The 26,673-nt window shown below is 49.9% G+C and overlaps 1 protein-coding gene across 2 annotated transcripts; it reads left to right on the forward strand.

Moving 5' to 3' along the window:
• The first annotated feature begins 1,754 nt into the window (after positions 1-1,754).
• On the forward strand, positions 1,755-25,906 carry preb (prolactin regulatory element binding). Of its 2 annotated transcripts, XR_013547609.1 has the most exons (10): positions 1,755-2,054; positions 7,197-7,401; positions 7,544-7,761; positions 8,533-8,613; positions 14,610-14,734; positions 15,905-16,078; positions 17,196-17,268; positions 20,707-20,866; positions 23,318-23,439; positions 24,266-24,364. XR_013547609.1 is itself a non-coding variant. In XM_078404646.1 (9 exons), the coding sequence occupies exons 1-9, from the start codon at positions 1,923-1,925 to the stop codon at positions 24,358-24,360; spliced, it is 1,263 nt and encodes a 420-aa protein (XP_078260772.1). In that variant the 5' UTR covers positions 1,756-1,922; the 3' UTR covers positions 24,361-25,906. The 2 variants fall into 2 exon arrangements, 1 of the variants encoding a protein (XP_078260772.1); XM_078404646.1 differs by lacking the exon at positions 23,318-23,439 and having other exon boundaries at positions 1,756-2,054; positions 24,266-25,906.
• Positions 25,907-26,673: the final 767 nt, after the last annotated feature.

Consider the following 26,673-nt stretch of genomic DNA (forward strand, 5'->3'; position numbering starts at 1 on the left):
GAATGGTAGGGTTTCTGGGGAGTGTTGTAGATCAGGGATCTAGGAGTGCAGGTGCCTTGAAAGAGGCATCATGGGGTGGTCAAAAAGCCTTTCGGCACATTGGCCTTCATCAGTCAGAGTATTGAGTATAGATGTTGGGAGGTCATGTTGCAGTTATATAAGATGTAGATGTGGCCTCATTTAGAGTATTGTGTTCAGTTTTGGTCCCCACGTTATTTGGAAAGATGTTGTCAAGCTGGAAAGGATGCAGAGATTTACGAGGATGTTGCCAGGATTTGAGGGCCTGATCTATAGGGAGAGGTTGAGTAGGCTAGGACTTTTTTCCTTGGAGCGCACGAGAATGAGGAGTGATTTTATAGAGCTGTACAAAATCATGTGAGGAATAGATCGGGTAAACATGTTTTGCCCAATGTTGGGGAATCGAGAACCAAATGTAGGGAGGTTGGACTAGTGTAGATGGGCATGTTGGTCGGCATGGGCACATTTGGCTACAGGTTCTGTTTCCACGTTGTGTGACTCTGACACAGATAAAAGGTGGTGGTAGGCTGGTCGCAGAACAACCTTCCTGCGTAGGTAGTTACCTAAAATTGGAACACAGTATTCGTTGTTATAAACTACCCAAGCAGAATATGAGGTGCTAGTTTGCATGTGACTTCACTCTGGCAACGGCGGAGACTGAGGACAGAAAGGTCAGTGTGGGAATGGGATTTAAAATGGTAAGGAATACTTTATTGTACATGTAGTCACATGTAGGCACAGTGAGATTCTTTTGGTTGCATACACAATGGTGAGCAACGATTTTAATTGAACCTGTGCCTCACGGTACTTGTGTACTTGTCAATAAATCATCATATATCATATCATATATATACAGCCGGAAACAGGGCTTTTCGGCCCTCCAAGTCCGTGCCGCCCAGCGATCCCCGTACATTAACACTATCCACTAGGGACAATTTTTTACATTTACCCAGCCAATTAACCTACATACCTGTACGTCTTTGGATCTACAACTTGAAGCTTCATCCAAACAAAGAATTTCAGTTCACACTGTTCTACATGACAATAAATTTGCTTTAAATTTGAACACGGCACTGATCACCCTCAGACCTCTGCCCCGCATATTATCCCATATTATCCGGGATTTCCCGTAGTTTGGGTTCAATTCGTTTGTCCGGTACGGGACAGCCCTTGGCCGTTGTAGACGAGGAAAGTGTAGACTAACGGAGTGTGTTCGCCTAACGGAGGTTGCATAGCAACCTAGCTCCCGGCCCGGTGGAGCGGGAGCATGTGGCCGTTGGCTTGATGAGGTCATGTGGGGCACGGGGCGGAGACGTCACATTGTCCCGTATTTTGGAGTGAGATAGTTGGCAACCCTAATGGCGCCTGTCACCCTCTGCCCCCCACAGACACAGCACCAGTCTCCCTCTGCCCTGCACAGACATGGCACCTGTCATTGACCCGCACAGACATGGCGCCCGTCACTGCCCCGCACAGACATGGCACCTGTCATCCTCTGCCCCGCACAGACATGGCGCCCGTCATCCTCTGCCCCGCACAGACATGGCGCCCGTCATCCTCTGCCCCGCACAGACATGGCGCCCGTCATCCTCTGCCCCGCACAGACATGGCGCCCGTCATCCTCTGCCCCGCACAGACATGGCGCCCGTCATCCTCTGCCCCGCACAGACATGGCGCCCGTCACTGCCCCGCACAGACATGGCGCCCGTCATCCTCTGCCCCGCACAGACATGGCGCCGTTACCGGGGCCTCCATTTGCCGTTGAGGCGGAGCGGCTGCAGGCCCCGCCCTCGGCTTGTCACCTGTCCGTCGCCCAGTGCTGATGTGTCTGCGCTTGGGTGCGGGGAGAGCCTGAGCGAAGGCCGCGGGTTGTAGGCCGTGGACCGGGTACTCGGGGACCGGCGATGGGCCGCCGCGGAGCCGCCGAGCTGTACCGCGCGCCCTTCCCGCTCTACACCGTCAGCGTCCCGCGGGCCGGCCTGGTGGTGACGGCGGGTGGGGGCGGCGCCTCCAAGACCGGCATCAGCAACGGCCTGGTAAGTGGCAGCCAAGGTCACCGCGGCCGGGATCAGCACCGCGGCCGCCTCCGCCCCAACCCCAGCCCCAGCCCCAACCCCCACTGCCCCAACCCCAGCCCCAGCCCCAACCCCCACTGCCGGCTGTACCTCTGTCCCCAGCCCCAACCCCAGCCCCGGCCCCAACCCCGGCCCCCACTGCCCCAACCCCCACTGCCGGCTGTACCTCTGTCCCCAGCCCCAACCCCAGCCCCGGCCCCAACCCCCACTGCCCCAACCCCCACTGCCCCAACCCCCACTGCCCCAACCCCCACTGCCCCAACCCCAGCCCCGGCCCCAACCCCCACTGCCCCAACCCCGGCCCCAGCCCCAACCCCCACTGCCCCAACCCCAGCCCCGGCCCCAACCCCCACTGCCCCAACCCCAGCCCCGGCCCCAACCCCCACTGCCCCAACCCCAGCCCCGGCCCCAACCCCCACTGCCCCAACCCCGGCCCCAGCCCCAACCCCCACTGCCCCAACCCCAGCCCCGGCCCCAACCCCCACTGCCCCAACCCCAGCCCCGGCCCCAACCCCCACTGCCCCAACCCCAGCCCCGGCCCCAACCCCCACTGCCCCAACCCCGGCCCCAGCCCCAACCCCCACTGCCCCAACCCCAGCCCCGGCCCCAACCCCCACTGCCCCAACCCCAGCCCCGGCCCCAACCCCCACTGCCCCAACCCCAGCCCCGGCCCCAACCCCCACTGCCCCAACCCCCACTGCCCCAACCCCCACTGCCCCAACCCCCACTGCCCCAACCCCAGCCCCAGCCCCAACCCCCACTGCCCCAACCCCCACTGCCGGCTGTACCTCTGTCCCCAGCCCCAGCCCCGGCCCCCACTGCCGGCTGTACCTCTGTCCCCAGCCCCAACCCCAGCCCCGGCCCCCACTGCCGGCTGTACCTCTGTCCCCAACCCCCACTGCCCCAACCCCGGCCCCCACTGCCCCAACCCCCACTGCCCCAACCCCAGCCCCGGCCCCAACCCCCACTGCCGGCTGTACCTCTGTCCCCAGCCCCAACCCCAGCCCCGGCCCCAACCCCGGCCCCCACTGCCCCAACCCCGGCCCCAACCCCGGCCCCCACTGCCCCAACCCCGGCCCCAACCCCGGCCCCCACTGCCCCAACCCCCACTGCCGGCTGTACCTCTGTCCCCAGCCCCAACCCCAGCCCCGGCCCCCACTGCCCCAACCCCCACTGCCGGCTGTACCTCTGTCCCCAGCCCCAACCCCAGCCCCGGCCCCCACTGCCCCAACCCCGGCCCCAACCCCGGCCCCCACTGCCCCAACCCCGGCCCCAACCCCGGCCCCCACTGCCCCAACCCCCACTGCCGGCTGTACCTCTGTCCCCAGCCCCAACCCCAGCCCCGGCCCCCACTGCCCCAACCCCCACTGCCGGCTGTACCTCTGTCCCCAGCCCCAACCCCAGCCCCGGCCCCCACTGCCCCAACCCCCACTGCCGGCTGTACCTCTGTCCCCAGCCCCAACCCCAGCCCCGGCCCCCACTGCCGGCTGTACCTCTGTCCCCAACCCCCACTGCCCCAACCCCGGCCCCCACTGCCCCAACCCCCACTGCCGGCTGTACCTCTGTCCCCAACCCCCACTGCCCCAACCCCGGCCCCCACTGCCCCAACCCCGGCCCCAACCCCGGCCCCCACTGCCCCAGCCCCGGCCCCCACTGCCGGCTGTACCTCTGTCCCCAGCCCCCACTGCCCCAACCCCGGCCCCCACTGCCCCAACCCCCACTGCCGGCTGTACCTCTGTCCCCAACCCCCACTGCCCCAACCCCGGCCCCCACTGCCCCAACCCCCACTGCCGGCTGTACCTCTGTCCCCAACCCCCACTGCCCCAACCCCGGCCCCCACTGCCCCAACCCCCACTGCCGGCTGTACCTCTGTCCCCAACCCCCACTGCCCCAACCCCGGCCCCCACTGCCCCAACCCCCACTGCCGGCTGTACCTCTGTCCCCAACCCCCACTGCCCCAACCCCGGCCCCCACTGCCCCAACCCCGGCCCCCACTGCCGGCTGTACCTCTGTCCCCAGCCCCCACTGCCCCAACCCCGGCCCCCACTGCCCCAACCCCCACTGCCGGCTGTACCTCTGTCCCCAACCCCCACTGCCCCAACCCCGGCCCCCACTGCCGGCTGTACCTCTGTCCCCAGCCCCCACTGCCCCAACCCCGGCCCCCACTGCCCCAACCCCCACTGCCGGCTGTACCTCTGTCCCCAACCCCCACTGCCCCAACCCCGGCCCCCACTGCCCCAACCCCCACTGCCGGCTGTACCTCTGTCCCCAGCCCCCACTGCCCCAACCCCGGCCCCAACCCCGGCCCCCACTGCCCCAACCCCCACTGCCGGCTGTACCTCTGTCCCCGGCCCCCACTGCCCCAACCCCCACTGCCGGCTGTACCTCTGTCCCCGGCCCCCACTGCCGGCTGTACCTCTGTCCCCGGCCCCCACTGCCCCAACCCCCACTGCCCCAACCCCCACTGCCGGCTGTACCTCTGTCCCCGGCCCCCACTGCCGGCTGTACCTCTGTCCCCAGCCCCCACTGCCGGCTGTACCTCTGTCCCCGGCCCCCACTGCCGGCTGTACCTCTGTCCCCAGCCCCCACTGCTGGCTGTACCTCTGTCCCCAGCCCCCACTGCCGGCTGTACCTCTGTCCCCAGCCCTGGCCCCCACTGCCGGCTGTACCTCTGTCCCCAGCCCCCACTGCCGGCTGCACCTGTAGCCTCGGCCCCTCAACGTCAGGTAAATCCAGGGGAGGAGGCGGCTACATTCACCAACACAGATGGTACATCACCTGGCCAAACGATCTTTAACATCCAAGATTTTAGTGATTGATTGAATCCTTGCAAAGAGACAATATATCGTTGAAGACATTGCAATTTAACAGATCACTCAACGTTCTCCATCCACCACAATCTTCATCTAATTTCCCTGATACTACATCCAGTACAAGTACAGGACCTTCAGCCTACAAGTTTTGTGCTGAACAGGATGCCAAGACCATCCCTTAGGTATCTGCACATAATCCAAATACCTCCTTTACCTACATATCCATAAGCCTATCCAAATTGCCACTTTCATATCTGCCTCGACCAACCTCCCTGGTATTCCAGTTACCACAATCTGTGTTTTTAAAAAAAAGATACTCTGTGTATCACCTTAAAACTTTGCCCATCTTACTTTAAAGCAGTGCCCCCTAGTATTTGATTTTTCCATCTTGGCAAAAAAGGGTCTGATTGTCTGCCTTATCTATGCCTCTCAAAATTTTATATACTACTATCAAATCTCCCTGCAACGTCTGGTATTCCAAGTCTGACCAACCTCGCCCTGCAGCTAAATAGCTGCTAATCCAGGCAACATTCTGGTAAACCTTCTCCAAAGCCTCCACATCCTTCCTGTAATGGGGTGACCAGCTCTGCAGGCAATTTTCCAAATGTAACCAAACCAAAGTCCTATAATTATGACATCCTGACTCTTGTACTCAATGCCCTGACCTATGAAGGCAAACATACCATATGCCTTCTTTACCACTCTTCCTACTTATGTTGCCACTTTCATTTGACCATTGTCCCTCTAAACCTTTCCTATACATGTACTGAATAAATGCTCTTTAAATATTATAATGGTGCCCCCCTTAACCACTTTGTCTGGCAGCATTGTTCCATATAATGCCCCTCCGAACCCCTTTAAATCTCTCACCTTAATTCTGTGCCCTGATGATTTTATGTACCACATGGGAACAGGCTGCACCACATTGATGCTGACCATCAACCATCATCTTCACCTATGTGTTCTCCGTTAATCCCACTTTCTGTGTGTTTACCCGATCTATTCCTCTCATGATTTTGTACACCTCTATACGATCATGCCGCATTCTCCTGCGCTCTAAGGAAAAGAGTCCTAGCCTGCTCAACCGCTCCCTGTAGCTCAGACCCTCGAGTCCTGGCAATACCTCATAAACCTTCAACATCGTTACTGTAACGTGGTGTACAAACTGAATACAATACTCTAAATGTGGCCTTGCCAACACATATAACTGCAACATGACCTCCCAACATCTTTACTCAATACTCTGACTGACGAAGGCCAATGTGCCAAAAACCAGTTTCACTTCAGCAAAAGAACTGCATGTGCTGGTTTTCAAAACAAGACACAAAGTGCTGGAGTAACTCAGCAGGTCAGGCAGCATCTCCAGAGAATATGGATAGGTGACATTTTTAGGTTGGGACCTTTCCTCAGACTGATTGTAGTTGGGGGGAGGAGGGGAATGCTGGAAGAGAGATAGGGGTGGGATAAAAACAAGCAAGTGATGTGTGGGTATGTGAGGGGGGTTTGGATTGTCAGATGGGTGGACAAAGGCCAATCAGTCTGGAGAGCCCTTACCTGAAATGTCACCTATCCATGTTCTCCATATATGTTGCCTGACCCACTGTGTTACTCCAGCACTCTGTGAAACATCGACTATCCATGTTCTCCATAGATGCTGCCTGACCTGCTGTTAATCCAGCCCTCTGTGAAACGTCACCTATCCATGTTCTCCAGAGATGCTGCCTGACCCGCTGAGTTACTCCAGCACTCTGTGAAACGTCACCTATCCATGTTCTCCAGAGATGCTGCCTGACCCGCTGAGTTACTCCAGCACTCTGTGAAACGTCACCTATCCATGTTCTCCACAGATGCTGCCTGACCCGCTGAGTTACTCCGGAACTGTGTGAAACGTCACCTATCCATGTTCTCAAGAGATGCTGCCTGACCCGCTGAGTTATTCCAGCACTCTGTGAAACGTCACCTATCCATGTTCTCCACAAATGTTGCCTGACCCACTGAGTTACTCCAGCACTGTGTGTCATTGTTTACCACATCGTGGAGCCACAGAAGCACCTCTAACAACATTTAAGAGGTATTTAGTTGAATATTTGAAAAATCAAGGTAGTGAGGCTGGGGGTCAGGTGCTGGAAGATGTAATTAGTATAGTTAGAAACTTGATGCTAGCATGGACGCAGTGGGCTGAAGGCCCTCTTTCCCCATTGGATGACTAACTGTTCTGATTTATTTATTTATTTCTGGGATAATGTGCTTGGTGCTTGCCCCGGCTTTTACTGTTTTGCTTTCCTGCCAGCATTTTCTGCGGTTGGAGCGAGTGGCTGGCAGCTTGTCGGCCACACTGATCCATTGCCATGACACGGAAACACGAGCCCCCATGAACATGGCAGCGGCTGGAAATGTTCTGGCTGTGGGGCAAGATGCCACTTGTCATGTACTTCGCTTCCATGAAGAAAAAGAGAAAACTGCACCGGGAAAGAACAGCAAAAAAGATGACACAGGTGATCATGACATTCAGCGCACCACACCACACCTCTCCATCCCCCTTACCCCCACCAAGCTTGTTGGTGTCTCCACACCCACCTCTGTAGACTTTGGCATATCTGCCCTCATCTTAATTCCTGTTTGGTTTCCTCCGTGCAGTGAAGAAGGCAGAGACCAAGAAACGAAGACAAGTCAATAAAACGGCATGTAATGCAGGTGGGGACATGCGGAATGAGACGTCGGAGATATCGGTGGAAGCACTTCATGTTGTGCACACGGACTTCAGCACAGACGCCCTGCAGAAATGTGTTCGGTTTAACCAGGCCCACTCCATTCTCGCAACTGGTGGTGTGGATGGATACATTCGGGTGTGGGAGGTATAACAAACATAAACTTTCTGTGTCTTTAATTTGTGCTCATTGTGCATGACTTTGAAAAGTTGGATGCGCTGATGAACTGATGTGTAAAGTCAGAGTCATGACCTTACATTGGGAGGTGCTCCATGGTACAATGCCAGGGCTCTGTGACTAACATATCAAAGACTACACAACAGACAGTTACACAAACCCCTGGCCACCCCCAAGACAGGCTTTGCTGTTTTCAACAGTTCAATTTTTCTCTCTAATCCACCACGCCTATCTGCATTTCGGGTCAGGTGTGTACCAGCAACCCCTCCCTCCCTCCCACCCACCGTGGAATGATGTCCCCCAAGTTTGGCTCCAGGAGCCCAGACCTTCACCTGCCTCACTCGCCACCAACAGAATTGTGCCCTTAATTGTCGGTCATGTTCCTGCTCCCACCTCTACCCAGGGGCTGCCTAATGTGGGTCGCCTGGGTTGCTTCTCAGGTTGGGGTTGTTGCCAGATAGGGCACAGATGGGTATGTGGCAGACACGGTGGGCCAAAGGGCCTGTTCCTGTGCAGTACTGATGTATGTTCGACGTCCCAGCTTTCCCTGGCCGTTCCACAGGGTGAGAGTGAGTGAGCAACTTTTATGCGCACGTGGAAAATTGTAACAGAGATATTCCTCTGGCTTTCAAGATGGTCTTCAACTAATTGTATTACTTTGATGAAGTATCTAAATAAGGAAATGTTTAAATATAAATGAATTAATCAGGTTTAAATAAAAACATATTTTTCTTCTTCCAGTTTCCCAGTATGAAGAAGCTTTTTGACTTCCAAGCTCATGAAGCGGAAGTTGAAGACTTGGACATCAGTCCTGACAATAAGGTTTGAATTATTTTTTTTATCCACTTTTGTTGGTTTATTGAATTTTGTTCATAGCAGAGACTAATTTGACTTGCCTGTTCTACTGTTTATTCAGAGTATTCCCAACTTTGTGATAAAACTGAAACAAGCAGTAAGGTTTGCCATCTTTGTTTCGTGATTGTCAAGGTTCCCATGTGCTGGTGTTTGAACTTTGAGGCACCACAGTGGGAAATCCTGGCACTCTTTGCCCTGGGCATCAGTGCAGTTTGTTATACCATGGGAGTCACCCTGTTTACCCTGGGAGTCAGTCCACTCTGTTATAGATTCAACATTTACAAATCAGAAATGTTATTAAATATTTCCCAGTGTTCTGGGTGTGGTGCTCCAATAACATTAGGACAAAACAGCCCATTATTTTGGCATCCTTCTACTGCCCTTAACGTTTACCCCAGTGAGTTTAATGTATTCTATCTATAAAATTGCAGCTGCTCTGACTGAGATATATGCGTACCATTAGACATGGAAGGTGCCGGAAAGATAGAGGGTGGCTAGCGTAGTGCTTTATTTACGAAGGGCTGCAAAGAAAAAAATAGGGCCTATTGAGCAGTGAGCCTAACATCAGTGGAATAAAAGTTACTGCTTTTATGATATGAACGGGATCCCAATATGTCCACGGGCCGTCTAGCAACACTGGCATTCAGCATAGTTTTGTGTGTGACAGATCATGTCTCATGGATTTAATTGTTTTTTGAAGAACTAACCAATACAGTTTATAATTACAGTTTATGAGTGTATAAGCCTCCCATTACCACCGGGAGCAAGTTGACATTTGGCACTTTGGATTTCTAACATCTTGTCCGGTGTATTTGGAAACATATTAAGGCAAGGCCACGGTCTCTGTGGACTTTAGCAAGGCCTTTGATAAGGTTCCGCATGAAAGGCTGCAGGAAGGTTAGATTGTATGAGATCTAGGGAGAATTAGTTGACTGGATACAGAATTGTCTTCATGGAAGGAAACTGGGTGGTGGTGGTGGAAGGTGGCCTATGATCATTAGTGTGCCTCAGGGATCAGAACTGAGCCCATTGCTGTTTGTGGTTTGTATCAATGATTTAGATGAGAATTTAAATGATTGCTAAGTTTACAGAAGTCTAAAATAGGCGTTATAGACAGTGAACATGGTTATCAAGAATTACAGAGAAATCTTGATCAGTTGGGAAAGTGCGATGAGGAAGAGCTAATGGAGTTCAATCAATGTGTGAGCTCTTGCATTTTGGGTAGTCCCGTGATACAGCACGGTGGCAGAGAGAAGGTCTAATAAGGTGGCCGCCGGCAGGGTGAACCTTGCGGCTGCTTTCCTGCTGCTGGCCGCCGTGATGGCCTACCGGGGCCGGGGTGAGTGGCTCCCTCTACATATATATATATATATACAAGATGATATATCAGTCTGAAGAAGGGTCTCGACCCGAAACATCACCCATTCCTTCTCTCCTGAAATGCTGCCTGACCTGCTGAGTTACTCCAGCATTTTGTGAATAAATACCTTCGATTTGTACCAGCATCTGCAGTTATTTTCTTACACTATATACAAGATGAGGTCGCCATTTTGAGATCGCTGGCGTCACAACGGGATCCCAATATGTCCACGGGCCGTCTAGCATCTCCGTAAAACTTTGCCCCTCTTACTTTAATGCTGTGCCCTCTAGTATTTGATTTTTCCATCTTGGCAAAAAAAAGGTTCTGATTGTCTGCCTTATCTATGCCTCTCATAATTTTATATACGACTATCAGATCTCCCTGCAACGTCCGGTGTTCCAAGTCTGATCAACCTCGCCCTGTAGCTAATAGCTCCTAATCCCAACATTCTGGTAAACCCAGAACTGTGGGCAATATTCCAAATGTGACCAAACCAAAGTCCTATAAAGTTACATTATGACAAGCCAGGGCAGGACCTTCACAGTGAATGGCAGAGCCCTGGGGAGTATTGTAGAGCAGAGGGATGTGGAGTACAAGTACGTGGTTCCTTGAAAGTGAAGGTAGACACAAAAAGCTACAGTAACTCAGCGGGACAGGCAGCATCTTTGGAGAGAAGGAATGGGTGACGTTTCTGGTCGAGACTTATTCAGACTGACTTCCTTGAAAGTGAAGTTGCAGGTAAATAGGGTGGTGGAGTAGGCTTGAGGCAAGCTGGCCTTTGTTAGTCAAGGAATTGTATTTAGAAGCTGGGATATTATGTTACAGCTATTCAACACATTAGTGATGCCCCACTTGGAGTATTGTGTTAAGTTTTGGTCAGCCTGTTATGTGAATGTGCACCTTAACTGGAGAGGGACCAACGTTCTGGCAGGCAGGTTTGCGAGTGCTACACGGGTGGGTTTAAACTAAATAATGCGGGGGGTAGAGTCGACAGTGTGGAGTTAACGGGAAAGAGGGCAGGAAAGTCTCAGAAGTCTCCAGAAATAACAGGACAAGAAGTTTAAAAAGGGGGAAGAGAGTGAGGTTGAGTAAAATGGGGGTGATTGTGAGAGGAGGGGTGGCCAATTGAAGGTATTATATTTGAATGCACGTAGCCTAAGGAACAACGTGGATGAGCTTGTAGCTAAGATCAGAATATGTAGAGTCCCTGTGGGTAGGGCTGAAAAACTGCATGAGTAAAAAGACTCTAATAGGAGTTATTTACAGGCCCCCAAACAATAGCCAGGATTTTGGGTACAAGTTGCATCAGGAAATAAAATTGGCAATGCTACGGTGGTCATGGGAGATTTCAATAAGGAGGTAGACTGGAAGAATCTGGCTGGCACTGGACCCCAAGAGAGAATTTATAGAGTGCCTCCGAGATGGTTTCTTTTAGAGCAGCTTGCAGTGGAGCCTACCAGGGATAAGGCCATTCTAGTTTTAGTGTAGTGTAATGAACCGGAGAACTTGTTAAGGAACCACTAGGGGGTAATGACCACAATATGATAAGATTTAACGTACAATTTGAAAGGGAGAAGGTGAAATCAGATGTGTCGGTATTCCAGCTGTGCAAAGGGGACAACCGAGGCATGAGGGAGGAGCTGGCAAAGATTGACTGAAAAGGGGCTTTAGTAAGAATTACGCTAGAGCACCAATGGCAGGAAGTTCTGTGGATAATTTGGAAGGTGCAGGATCATTTCATTCCAAAGAGGAAGAAAAACTCCAGGGGGAGAATAAAACGACGGTGGCTAACAAGGGAGGTCAAGGACAACATAAAAACAAGAGAGAAGGCATATAACATTGCAAAGATTAGTGGGAAGACAGAGGATTGGGAAGCTTTTAAAGAACAACAGAAGGTAACTAGAAGGGCAATACGGTGTGAAAAGATGAAGTTCGAATGTAAGCTAGACAATAATATAAAAGAGGATAGCAAGTTTCTACGGATATATAAAGAGTAAAAAAGAGGCAAGAGTGGACGTTGGGCCGCTGGAGAATGATGCAGGAGAAGTGGTAACGAGAAATCAAGAAATGGCCGGGGAATTGAATAACTTTTGCATCGGTCTTCACAGTGGGAGACACCAGCAGTGAGCCTGCAATCCTAGAGAGTCAGGAGGAAGAAGTTAGTGGAGTGGCGATTGCTGAGGAGAAGGTGCTAGGACAACTGAAAGGTCTGAGGCTGGATAAGTCACCTGGACCGGATGGACCGCACCCTAGGGCTCTGAAGGAGGTGGCCTCAGAGATTGTGGAGGCATTAGTTGTGATATTTCAAGAATCACTAGAGTTAGGAGTGGTTCCAGACGATTGGAAAATTGGGAATATCGCCCTGCTGTACAAGATGGGAGCAAAGCAGAGGAGTGGAAACTAGAGGCTGGTTAGCCTGACATCAGTGGTTGGTAAGATTTTAGAGTCAATTAAAAAGGATGAGGTTACGCAGTACTTAGAATTTCACGATAAAATATGCCGAAGTCAACATGGCTTTGTGAAGGCAATATCTTGCCTGACGAATCTGCTGGAGTTCTTTGAGGAACTTAATAGCAGGACAGACAGAGGGGAGGCTGTAAATGTTGTTTACCTAGATTTTCAGAAAGCCTTTGTCGCACATCAGGCTGCTGGGGAAGATGAGAGCCCATGCTATTAAAGGGCAGATACTAGCATGGATAGCGGTTGGTTGGATGGCAGAAGACAAAGAGTTGCAATAAAATGTGCTATTCAGGTTGGTGCTGGGGCCACCTCTTCACATTGTATATTAATAATTTGGATAACGGTTGAAGGCTTTGGGTTTGGATTGAAGGCTTTGTGGCCAAGTTTGTAGATGATACTAAGATAGGTGGGGGGGGGGGGGGGCAGGCAGTGTAGAGGAAGCTAGGACTCTTCAGAAGGACTTGGACAGGTTAGGAGAGTGGGCAGAGAAGTGGTAGATGAAATTCAGTGTAGCAAAGTGCAGTCATGCATTTTGGTAATAAACATAGAAACATAGAAAATAGGTGCAGGAGGAGGCCATTCAGCCCTTCAAGCCAACACCGCCATTCATTGTGATCATGGCTGATCATCCACAATCAGTAACCTGTGCCCAACTTCTCCCCATATCCCTTGATTCCACTAGCCCCTAGAGCTCTATCTAACTCTCTTAAATTCATCCAGTGATTTGGCCTCCACTGCCCTCTGTGGCAGAGATAAAGGCATTGATTATTTTCTAAATGGAGAAAGAATTCAGAAATCGGAGATGCAAAGGGAAGACCCAGTGCAGGACTTCCAAAAAGTTAATTTGCAAGTTGAATCAGAGGTAAGGAAGGCAAATTCATTGCTAGCATTTACATCAAGAGGACTGGAATACAAAAACAGAAATGTAATGCTGAGGCTCTATAAGGCGCTGGTCAGGCCGCATTTGGAGTACTGTGAGCAAATTTGAGTCCCATATCTGAGGAATGATGTGCTGGCTCTGGAGAGGTGTACAGAGAAGGTTTACAAGAATTATTCCAGGAATGAGTAGGTTAGCATATGCTGAGCGTTTGACAGCACTGGGCCTGTACTCGCTGGAGTTTAGAAGGTTGAAGGGGGACCTCATTGAAACTTACAGAATAGCGGAAGACTTGTGAAATGGATGTGGAAAGGACGTTTCCACTGGTGGGAGAGTCTAGGACCAGAGGTCATAGCCTCAGAATTAAAGGGTGCCCTTTTAGAAAGGAGGTGAGGAGTAACTTCTTTAGTCAGAGGGTAGTTAATCTGTGAAACTCATTGTCACAGAGGGTTGTGGAGGCCAAGTCAGTGGATATTTTTAAGGCAGAGATTAGAACGGGTGTCAAGGGTTATGGGGAGAAGGCAAGAAAGCAGGACTAGGAAGCAGAGATCAGCCATGATTGAATGACGGAGTAGACTCGATGGTCGAATGGCCTAATTCTCCTCCTGTAGCTTGTGAACATGTTGTTTTCATCTCCAGCTGCGGCTGATCTACCTCTCCCAGGTCCTGTCGACACTGTCACAATCCACCTTCCACAGTTTAGGGCTCTGACTGAGGACCAGCTTTATCTTCTCCCATGACTATCTTGAAGCTTATGGTAACTCTTTCCTTCACAGACAATTCATTTGCCTGTCCTCTTTCCCTAGGATAAGGTCAAGTGCAGCCCCTTCCCAAGTTAGACTTTATACAAACTACTTCAAAAGACTCTTTTGAACGCAGTCAGTGCAGAAACAGGCCCATCGGCCCACCACTTCCATGCTGATCTTTCTGCCCATCTAGACAGCGCATTTGCACGCACAGGATCTTTGTCCTTCTGTGCCTTAAACGTAGTGATTACATCTGATTCCACCACCTCACCTGGCAACAAGATCCAGCTATCAGTCACTCTTGGTGTAACAAGCTTTCAAATCTCCTGTAAAGCACCTTGCTCACACTCTAAATCTGAGCCTCTTGTTCATGATGCCCACTGGAGACACTGTCTGCAGCTTCCCCTCCTTCCTGACCTAAGAAAACAATTGCCATTCCTTCATTGTTGCTCAACACAGTTCTGCATTGACTTCACAGCATTATGGAATAACTATTATTTATTGATATTTCCCTGGACAGATAGTAACAGTGGGACGAGACTTCAAGTGCTGTGTCTGGAAGAATGACCAGTTGGTGACAGGCTTATGCTGGAATGAGAACATGCCTCAGATTACTGAGAAGATGTATCGATACCAGGCATGCAGGTGAGTATTTGCACCTCCCATCCCAGGTCCATAAACTGTAGGTATCAGGATTGGTGGGCACTAGAAACTCCGCTTTAAGCTGGAAACAGAATCTAGAATCCAGAATGTTACGCAAACTTTAGTCGTGTATTTGTGGGCTCTCCATTTTAGCGAGGATGTCAAAGCTTTGGATAGGGTAATGAGGAGGCTTACCAGAATGATTCCAGATATATGGGATTAGAGATGTGGAGAGGCTGGAAACGTTGAAGAAAAAACTTTTTCACCCAGAGAGTTGTGAATTTGTGGAATTCTCTGCCACAGAGGGCAGTGGAAGCCAAATCACTGGATGAATTTAAGAGAGAGTTAGATAGAGCTCTAGGGGCTAGTGGAATCAAGAGATATGGGGAGAAGTTGGGTAAAGGTTACTGATTGTGGATGATCAGCCATGATCACAATGAATGGCTCGAAGGACCGAATGGCCTCCTCCTGCACCTATTTTCTATGTTTCTATGACACCAAAATGGGTGATATAGTTGTCGCAGGATTCAGATCAACTGGTGGAAGAATGGCAGATATAATTTAACTCAGCCAGTTAGGCCTTTTGGGGAGTTTATCCCAGGGGAGGACATGCACAGTGACTGCCAGGTCTCTGGGGAGTATTGGTGAACAGAGACACGAGTACATACTCTCCTGAAAGAGATGACACAGGCAGTGAAATGGCGGACGATGCACTTGCCTTCATCGGCTGTGGCATTGAGTACAAGAGTGCACATCACATTACAGTTGTACAAGGCATTGGAAAGAACACACTTGCAATATTATGCACATTTCGGTCACTAACTTATTGCAGAAAAGATTAACAAATATGTTTCGGGGCTGAAAGGCTTGAGTTGTAAGGAGAGATTGGCTCGGCCTTTTGAGAGGTCCCTGAGAGGCAGCTTTACCATACAACAGGTGGTGGGCATGGCAGAGGCTGCCAGAGGATGGAGCCAGGTACCATCACAACATTTACAAGTAATTTCCACAGGTTCATGCATAGTAGACACCTTGGGCACCTGGACACCTTGGGTGAAGGGCCTGGTTCTGTGTCGTATAACTGACTGGTAATTTATATTTCTTGTGTTATTGCATTCTGTGCACTTCAGGTAGTTCACATCTATGGCTGCTCACTGAGTCCTGGTTGTTTTGCAGATTTGGGAAGGTTGAGGATAATAAGGAAGCTCTCCGCCTTTACACGGTGCAGATCCCATATAAACGAGAACGGAAGCCCCTTCAGTGCTACATCAGCAAATGGGACGGAAATAACTTTCTGCCGCTTCTCACTCGTGATTGTGGCAACGAAGTGATCTCCGCAATGGCAGTCAGGTACAGCCAGGTCTTCAGTAATCATGACTGGCAAAAGTCAGTGACTAGGGTTTGACAGTGAGACAGTGGGGGTTTGACAGTGAGACAGTGGGGGTTTGACAGTGAGACAGTGGGGGTTTGACAGTGAGACAGTGGGGGTTTGACAGTGAGTGACTGGGGGTTTGACAGTGAGACAGTGGGGGTTTGACAGTGAGACAGTGGGGGTTTGACAGTGAGAGACGGTGACTGGGGGATGACAGTGAGACAGTGGGGGTTTGACAGTGAGTGACAGTGGGGTTTGACAGTGAGAGACAGTGGGAGTTTGACAGTGAGTGACTGGGGGTTTGACAGTGAGACAGTGGGGGTTTGACAGTGAGAGACAGTGGGGGTTTGACAGTGAGACAGTGGGGGTTTGACAGTGAGTGACTGGGGGTTTGACAGTGAGACAGTGGGGGTTTGACAGTGAGTGACTGGGGGTTTGACAGTGAGTGACAGTGGGGGTTTGACAGTGAGTGACAGTGGGGGTTTGACAGTGAGACAGTGGGGGTTTGACAGTGAGAGACGGTGACTGGGGGATGACAGTGAGAGACGGTGACTGGGGATGACAGTGAGACAGTGGGGGTTTGACAGTGAGAGACTGGGGGTTTGACAGTGAGACAGTGACGGGTTTGACAGTGAACAGTGGGGGTTTGACAGTGAGAGACAGTGGGGGTTTGACAGTGAGAGACTGGGGGTTTGACAGTGAGACAGTGGGGGTTTGACAGTGAACAGTGCGGGTTTGACAGAGACAGTGGGGGTTTAACAGTGAGAGACGGGGTTTGACAGTGAGACAGTGGGGGTTTGACAGTGAGAGACAGTGACGAGTTTGACAGTGAGTGACAGTGACTTGGGGGTTGACAGTGAGTGACAGTGGGGGTTTGACAGTGAGACAGTGGGGGTTTGACAGTGAGTGACAGTGGGGGTTTGACAGTGAGAGACAGTGACTGGGGTTTGACATCGTGTCCGTGTAAGGTGGGCAGAGATTGAGATGCTGTAGGTTGTCTTCGATTAATTGCTCCATGTGTTGGCCTTTTGGTGTTTTCTCTCGTACTCTTTATAAGATGCTGTCTGCTTACAGTGCTGTATTTTTTGTTTTCAGTGAACTGGGAACATTTGTAGGACTTGGCACTGTGACTGGATCTGTCGCTATCTACATTGCATTCTCGCTCCAGGTAATGTAACAATCCTCTGATTATTTTGATTTCCCTCCTACATTTTTAACTTGGCCTGACCAATGTCTGGACTTTTGATAGAAAGTGTGGAACCTTCAAGGATGATGGAAGGAATAAATGTCAATGATTTCATGAGAAATAGCAGTAAACTTGCTGTGTCATACAGTCATACGGCGTGGAAACAGGCTCTTCGGCCCAACTTGTCCACACCAACCAACATGCCCCATCTGATAGTAGCTGCCTTAACTACCTCCACCGGCAGCTCATTCCATACAAAGGGTAGTAGGTGTATGAAACATTTTCTATGTTTCATACACCTACCTTTTGTGTAAAATGTTTGCCCCTTATTTACCTATTCAGCCTTTTTCCCTCAACTGAAACATATGTCCCTTGGTGCATTTACCCTATCTATTCCACTCATGATCTTATACATCTTTATCATGCTAGCCATTGGGATGCAGGACCCTGGGTGGGATGCACAAGGTTGGTTGGTGCCCGGGTGGTGGTGGAGCAGATACATTCATAACTTTTAAGAGGGTTTTGATTAGGCGCATGGATTTGCAGGGAATGGGGGGATAAGGGATTTGTTCAGGCAGATGAGAGTCTTGGCATCATGCTTTGGCACAGACATTGTGGGCTGATGGGCCTGTTCATGTGCTGTACTGTTCCATGAATGGCCTTCATTGGTCAGGGTATTGAGTACAGGAGTACTCATGTTGCAGCTGTACAAGTTGTTGGTGAGACCACATTTGGAATACTATGCATAGTTCTAGTTACCTAGTGATAAGAAGGTGTCGCTAAGCTGTAAAGGTGCAGAGAAAATTCACAAGGATGTTACCAGGACTGGAGGGTGAGTGTTACAAGAATAGACAATAGACAATAGGTGCAGGAGTAGGCCATTCAGCCCTTCGAGCCAGCACCGCCATTCAATGCGATCATGGCTGATCACTCTCAATCAATACCCCGTTCCTGCCTTCTCCCCATACCCCCTCACTCCGCTATCCTTAAGAGCTCTATCCAGCTCTCTCTTGAAAGCATCCAACGAACTGGCCTCCACTGCCTTCTGAGGCAGAGAATTCCACACCTTCACCACTCTCTGACTGAAAAAGTTCTTCCTCATCTCCGTTCTAAATAGTCTACCCCTTATTCTTAAACTGTGGCCCCTTGTTCTGGACTCCCCCAACATTGGGAACATGTTTCCTGCCTCTAATGTGTCCAATCCCCTAATTATCTTATGTGTTTCAATAAGATCCCCCCTCATCCTTCTAAATTCCAGTGTATACAAGCCTAATTGCTCCAGCCTTTCAACATACGACAGTCCCGCAATTCCGGGAATTAACCTAGTGAACCTACGCTGCACGCCCTCAATAGCAAGAATATCCTTCCTCAAATTTGGAGACCAAAACTGCACACAGTACTCCAGGTGCGGTCTCACCAGGGCCCGGTACAACTGTAGAAGGACCTCTTTGCTCCTATACTCAACTCCTCCTATCATATCATATCATATATATACAGCCGGAAACAGGCCTTTTCGGCCCACCGTCCATGCCGCCCAGCGATCCCCGCACATTAACACTATCCTACACCCACTAGGGACAATTTTTACATTTACCCAGCCAATTAACCTACATACCTGTACGTCTCTTGTTATGAATGCCAACATTCCATTGGCTTTCTTCACTGCCTGCTGTACCTGCATGCTTCCTTTCAGTGACTGATGCACTAGGACACCCAGATCTCGTTGAACATCCCCTCTTCCTAACTTGACACCATTCAGATAATAATCTGCCTTTCTATTCTTACTTCCAAAGTGAATAACCTCACACTTATCTACATTAAACTGCATCTGCCATGTATCCGCCCACTCACACAACCTGTCCAAGTCACCCTGCAGCCTTATTGCATCTTCCTCACAATTCACACTACCCCCCAGCTTAGTATCATCTGCAAATTTGCTAATGGTACTTTTAATCCCTTCATCTAAGTCATTAATGTATATCGTAAATAGCTGGGGTCCCAGCACCGAACCTTGCGGTACCCCACTAGTCACTGCCTGCCATTCCGAAAGGGACCCATTTATCCCCACTCTTTGCTTTCTGTCTGTCAACCAATTTTCTATCCATGTCAGTACCCTACCCTCAATACCATGTGCTCTAATTTTGCCCACTAATCTCCTATGTGGGACCTTGTCGAAGGCTTTCTGAAAGTCGAGGTACACCACATCCACTGACTCTCCCCTGTCAATTTTCCTAGTTACATCCTCAAAAAATTCCAGTAGATTTGTCAAGCATGATTTCCCCTTCGTAAATCCATGCTGACTCGGAATGATCCCGTTACTGCTATCCAAATGCTCAGCAATTTCGTCTTTTATAATTGACTCCAGTATCTTCCCCACCACTGATGTCAGACTAACCGTCTCTCTCCCTCCTTTCTTAAAAAGTGGGATAACATTTGCTATCCTCCAATCCACAGGAACTGATCATGAATCTATAGAACATTGAAAAATGATCTCCAATGCTTCCACTATTTCTAGAGCCACCTCCTTAAGTACCCTGGGATGCAGACCATCAGGCCCTGGTGATTTATCAGCCTTCAGTCCCATCAGTCTACCCAAAACCATTTCCTGCCTAATTTGGATTTCCTTCAGTTCCTCCATCACCCTAGGTTCTCCGGCCCCTAGAACATTTGGGAGATTGTGTGTATCTTCCTCAGTGAAGACAGATCCAAAGTAACGGTTTAACTCGTCTGCCATTTCTTTGTTCCCCATAATAAATTCCCCTGCTTCTGTCTTCAAGGGACCCACATTTGCCTTGACTATTTTTTTCCTCTTCACGTACCTAAAAAAACGTTTGCTATCCTCCTTTATATTATTGGCCAGTTTACCCTCGTACCTCATCTTTTCTCCCCGTATTGCCTTTTTAGTTAACTTTTGTTGCTCTTTAAAAGAGTCCCAATCCTCTGTCTTCCCACTCTTCTTTGCTATGTTATACTTCCTCTCCTTAATTTTTATGCTGTCCCTGACTTCCCTTGTCAGCCACAGGTGTCTCTTACTCCCCTTAGAGTCTTTCCGCCTCTTTGGGATAAATTGATCCTGCAACCTCTGTATTATTCCCAGGAATACCTGCCATTGCTGTGCTACCGTCTTCCCTGCTAGGGCCTCCTTCCAGTCAATTTTGGGCTTGGGCTGACGGGTGACCTGAGAAAGATTTATAAAATCATGATGAGTGTGGCCAAGGGGGAGAGTCACAGTCTTCTCCCAGGGGCGGTGTGTTCCAGGCAAAGTTAGATAGCATAAGTTTGAGGTGTGAGGGGATTGATGTAAAAGAGATTGCAGATATTAAGAGAATATGATCAATAACCCTGTAGTTAGTGATTTGTAAAAGAGCCAGTAAATGATGTCAGAATTACTTTCTTCTCTTTTGTTCTTCCTGAACACAGCAAGTTTATTATGTGAAAGAAACGCATGGGATTGTGGTGACGGACTTGGCCTTTTTACCTGATGTTCGCCAAAGCAGGGAGATGACAGGAGAGACTGAGGCTGCATTGCTGAGTGTGGCTGTGGACAGCCGGTGCAAGTTACATCTGGTTCCCAGCCGGCGTAAGTCCTAGCTTTATTAACTCCGTGTCTCGTTGCTGTCCCACGTGCTGGCACATGCTGTTTGCGCTGTGCTTTCTTACCCAAATTTACAACTTGCATGTTGGTCTAATAGTTTTCTTTGGCAGAATAGGCTGCTCTTGTCTATGAGGAGTGTACACTTTCCACTATGTGTTGGTTTACACAGCAAGTCAAGATTATTTAGTTGCCATATGCATTGGAGACAGAACAATGACGAAAGCCAAAGTAGGTGGTATAACCAAACAAAAAATCCATACCTTCGATTTGTACCAGCATCTGCAGTTATTTTCCTATACAAAAATCCATTGTAATAATAATAATAATAATGCATTACATTTATATAGCGCTTTTCAAACACTCAAAGACGCTTTACAGGGATTACTAGAACATAGAGAAGAAAATAAATAGATAAATAAGTAAAGGAACAGAAAAAGGAGACAGAAGGTGAGGTGACGGTCAGTGGTTGAAGGCAGTGCTGAACAGGTGAGACTTCAGTGATGTTTTGAATGTGGTGAGTGAGGAGGAGTCTCTGACGGTTTGGGGTAGTGAGTTCCAGAGTGTGGGAGCAGCGATGGAGAAAGCCCTGTCCCCCCAGGATCTGAGTTTGGTCCGGATGGGGGGGACAGGAGGTTAGCAGCAGCAGAGCGGAGGGTACGGGTGGGAGTGTGTCTGTGGAGGAGGTCAGTCAATTAGGATGGGGCCAGGTTATGGAGGGCTTTGTAGGTCATGAGGAGGATTTTGTACTGGATTCTCTGGGGGATGGGGAGCCAGTGGAGTTTGTAAAGGACGGGGGTGATATGGTCACAGATCGGGGTGTGGGTGAGTAGACGGGCAGCGGAGTTTTGAATGTATTGAAGTTTACTGATGATTTTTGAGGGTGAACCATAGAGGAGGCTGTTGCAGTAGTCCAGACGGGAGGTGATGAAGGCGTGGATGAGGGTTTCTGCAGCTGTGGAGTAGAGGGATGGACGGAGATGGGCGATGTTTTTGAGGTGGAAGAAGGCTGTCTTGGTGATGTGTTTGTCGAAGGAGAGGGTTTGATCAAAGATTATTCCAATATTCCGGATGTGAGGGGAGGTGGATACTGGGAGACCATCAATATTGAGGATGAAGTTTTGGGTGGATTTGGTGAGCGTTTTTGGACCAATGATGATGATTTCGGATTTGTTGCAGTTGAGTTTGAGGAAATTTGATTGAAGCCAAGATTTTATTTCAGTGATGCAGTTTGTCAGTGTGTGGTGGTGGAGATTGACTTGGTGGAGATGAGGAGCTGGATATCATCGGCGAAGCAGTGGAAGTTGAGACCATGACGGCGGATTAATTGACCAAGGGGGAACAGGTAGAGGATGAAGAGGAGGGGGCCAAGGACTGAGCCTTGGGGGACACCTTGGGGGAGGGGAGCGGTGGGGGATTTACAGTTGTTAATGGAGATGAACTGGTGCCTGTCAGAAAGGTAAGATTTGAACCAGGATAGGGCTGTGCCGGTGATGTTAAAGGAGGTTTCAAGTCGGGTGAGGAGAATGGAGTGATTTATGGTGTCAAAGGCGGCGCTGAGGTCAAGTAGGATGAGGATGTTGAGGTTGCCAGCGTCAGAGGAGAGGAAAAGGTCGTTGGTGATTTTGAGGAGCGCAGTTTCAGTACAGTGGTTGGAGCGGAATCCGGATTGGAAAGTTTCATACAAGTTATTGGTAGAGAGGTGGTATTTGAGTTGGGAAGCTACAGCACGTTCCAAAACTTTGGACAGAAAGGGTAGGTTGGAGATTGGTCTGAAGTTGTTTGGGGTGTCAGGGTTGAGACCAGGTTTTTTCAGAATGGGGGTGACAGCACCGATTTTGAGGGATGGCGGGATGATGCCAGTGGACAGGGAGGAGTTTATTGTTGGTGATAAGTGGAGAGAGAGCAGGAAGGCAGGCCTTGACAAAGCTGGAGGGGATGGGGTCCAGAGAGCAGGTGGCAGTTTTTATTCCTGTGAAGAGGTCAGAGAGGTCGGTGGTGGAGACTGGGGAGAACTGAGGCAGGGGTTGACAGGATAAGGGGAGCAGGTGGTTTGAGGGGGAACAGGTGCGTTGGTGGTTAAGGTGCTATAGATGCTGTCTATTTTGCTTTGGAAGAATGAAAGGAAAGAGGTGCATTTGTCAACTGTGAATGATTGGGAGATGGTGTCCAGGGGGCTGAGGAGTTTGTTTATTGTAGAGAAGAGTGCTTTTGCGTTTCCGGAGCCAGAGTGAATTATTTGAGAGTAGTAGGTGGAGTGGGCGCGGGAGAGGGCATCTTTGTAGTGCTGCATGTGGTCTTTGTAGGCTTGGGAGTGAATTGTGAGACCTGTTTTGTTGCGGAGTCTTTCAAGTTGGCGGGCACGGGTTTTCATCATGCGGAGTTCGGGGGTAAACCAGGGAGCAGAGTGGGTGAAGGAAACTGTTTTGGTTTTTATAGGTGCAAGCTGGTCGAGGCAGGAGGAGAGAGTGCGGCTGTAGTAGTCAGTGAGGTCAGAGGGGCTGTGGAGGTCAACGAAGGGAGAGGCGGAGATTTTTTCAGAGAGGGAGGATGAGAGCGAGGTAGGTGAAACAGAGTTCAGCTTGCGGAAGTTGCCTTGGAGCTGGGGTGGGAATGTTGACGGACATGGTGATGGCTAAGTGATCGGAGAGGGTGGGGTCGGAGCCAGAGAGGTGATGTAGATCATTGCTGAGGTAGGATTATGGTTGGGATGGTACAAAGTGGTTCAAGAGGCTGAGTTGCTGGGAAGAAGCTGTTCTTGAACCTGGAGGTCATGGTTCTCAGACTCCTGTACCACCTTCCCGCTGGTAATAGTGACTTGAGAGCGTGGCCAGGGTGGAGTGGGACTTTGATATTGGCTGTCTTCTTGGAGCAGTGGGCCCTGTAGATCCCTTCGACGGTAGGATGTATGTCGTGCCTGTGGTGGACCAGGCAGTGTCTACCACTTTCTGTGGCCACATTTGTTCGTGGGTATTTAAGTTACTGTACTAGGCCGTCATACACCCAGTCTGTGTGCCCTCGGTCGTAAATCTCCTTGGTCTTCTGAGGAGATAGATGCATTGAGCTTTTCTGTGTGATTGCATCGATGTGCTGGGCCCAGAACAGATCTGCTGAGATATGCACTCCCTGTAAGGACCTTCCACCATTTACTGCTGATGAAGACAGGCATGGACCCTCCACTTTTCCCTCCTGACATCTGAAACACTGCTCTGCTTCATTGCCTTGGCCCCCAGTCACCCGATTCTCCCTCTCGCTTCGCCCTACGTTGGCTATTCATTCCCCTAGCGATGGTCATGGTGAATGTAATTTTAACAGGTTCTTAGGTTGAGAGTTTTGCTGCATATTACTGTGACGATGGTCCAATAACGATACTGTTTTTTTTTGCAGAAATGTTCCCAGTCTGGGTGGTCTTGCTGCTGTGCGGACTGATCATCGTGATGACAATCCTCCTCTTGCAGCACCTGTTTCCTGGACTTTTGTAATCTTCCTTCCTGGAAGGATGGTGCTGCCTTTCAAGTGATCTTGGTAGGATTGAGCTGGGATTCACCCTGAGCCGAGCAGCCACATTGTGGCTTTCAACACTCCTCGTGCAGCCGGGCGTCTGTGAACTGGTCATCCCCGTGTCCAGGGAGAGGTTTCACCGTCTGCACAGCATGGATCTGCTCCTTACACAGCTCCCCCTTGGCAGTAAACTCCAGATGCAAATATGTTTCCTCTGATTTTGTGCATCTTTCTATGAACCAATCTCTTTCAGATCCTCTCTGTGTTCCTTCTCTCGCTGTCATTAAATCAGCTCTTGATTTTGTACGTTATCCATAACATCAGTGGGATTCTGACACATACAGGAAGCCAACTTCCATACAGACGATGCTGAGTTGTGTTGGTCTTGGACTAGCCAGTGACTGACTCTGGTGCCAGGACTGATGCAGGCACATCTGCAATGTCTGTTTCTGTGTATGTGTGCAGAGGGCAACATAAGGTGGCAGAGACTAACCTCTTCCCTATTTACCTGGAATTAATCGTGCTGAATGATCGCGGCAGAGGCACATCAGTTGTTGTGATTTTAAAAACTGCTTACAAAAGGGAGTGAATTCTCCCACATGCACTCATCGTCATCTTGCTACCACATTCCCCACCTCCCTGCCCTTGTCAATTTTACTTTTCCCGGAGAGTCGTGCAAATGTGAGGAATTTCACGCCCATGGATAGAAAAAGGAGAGATGCGGAAGGGCCGTCTGAGAAGATAGGTCAGTACCACTGAGGGGACCTAGGGCACACATTAGGTATTCGAGAGTCCATAGTGTTTAATTGTCATCTGTACTCAGGCCAGAACAAAGAAATTCTTACTTCCTGCAGCATAACATGCCCATAAAGACAATACATACGGATAAATGTATAATAATCAAACATTTCAATAAATTAATAACATACTAGTACAAAAAAAAGTGTAGTGCAACCAAAGTCACAGTCCACAGAGGATCACAGTCGCTGAGGTCAGTTTTGTGCAGAGTTCAAGAGCCTGATGGTTGCTGGGATGAAGCTGTTCTTCAACCTGGAGGTCAGGGTTTTCAGGCTCCTGGACCTTCTTCCCAATGGTAGCAACGAGATGAAAAAATGGCCAGGGTGGTGAGGGTCTCTGATGATGCTGGCTGCCATTTTGAGGCAGCACCTCCTGTAGATGCCTTCGATGGTGGAGAGGTCAGTGCCCGTGATGGACCGGGCAGTGCCCACCACTCTCTGTAGATTCCTTTGATTGTTAGCTGAGCACTGCAACTCCCAAGTTTAAGATCATGCCCTGCTTGTTATCAGACATGTTCATACTCTTCAATGTAACTTTTGAAATGCCCCTGACAGCATATCAACTTACTTTAAAATGCAATGTTTAATCACAAATTAATAATGAAACAATTTTTGTGGGGTTTTGGGAAGACGGGGAGTGATTTTTCTAAAGTGATCCTGTCTCTTGTGGAGGGGGATATTATAAAATAACTTTATCAAAGTCAACAGTTAAATAAAGCTTAAAATGTTATCTTTGTCCAGGCTGCACTTGCACCTGCATCAATCACCAGTCATGGAGGTGTAGTGTACAGCGTATGCCCCTCTCCAGGGACACTGAGCAAAAAGATAGCCTTCCTTAGACACAGGGCAGCTTTGGGGTGAGTGCTGCTTTAGGACAAGAAAGTCTTCAACAGGCTGAGATCTACACCGATCAGCCAAAACATTATGACCACTGACAGGCGAAGTGAATGACATTGATTATCTTGTTACAATGGCACCTGTCAAGGGGTGGGATATATTAGGCAGCAAGTGAACAGTCAGTTCTTGAAGTCGATGTTTTGGATGCAGGAGAAATGGGCAGGAGTAAAGACTTAAGCGACTTTGACAAGGGCCAAATTGTTATGGCCAGACGACTGGGTCAGAGCATCTCTGAAACGGCAAGGATGTGGGGTGCTCCCGGTCAGCAGTGGTGAGTACCTACCGACAGTGGTCCGAGGAGGGACAAACCACAAACCACAAACCGGCGACAGACAGGGTGTTGAGCACCCAAGGCTCATCGATGCGCGAGGGCAACGAAGGCTATCCCGTCTGGTCCGAACCAACAGAAGGTCGACTGTGGCACAAGTCACAGAAAATGTTAATGGTGGTCACGGGAGGAATGTGTCACAATACACAGTGTATCGCACCCTGCTGCGTATGGGGCTGCACACGGAGGACCAACAGCAGATTAGGCAGGTGGTCATAATGTTTTGGCTCATCCGGTTCCAATGTTTTGGCTGATCAATGTGTACCGTGCCC

Source organism: Rhinoraja longicauda, chromosome 9 (assembly GCF_053455715.1).
Source record: "Rhinoraja longicauda isolate Sanriku21f chromosome 9, sRhiLon1.1, whole genome shotgun sequence".
NCBI classification, from domain to species: domain Eukaryota; kingdom Metazoa; phylum Chordata; class Chondrichthyes; order Rajiformes; family Arhynchobatidae; genus Rhinoraja; species Rhinoraja longicauda.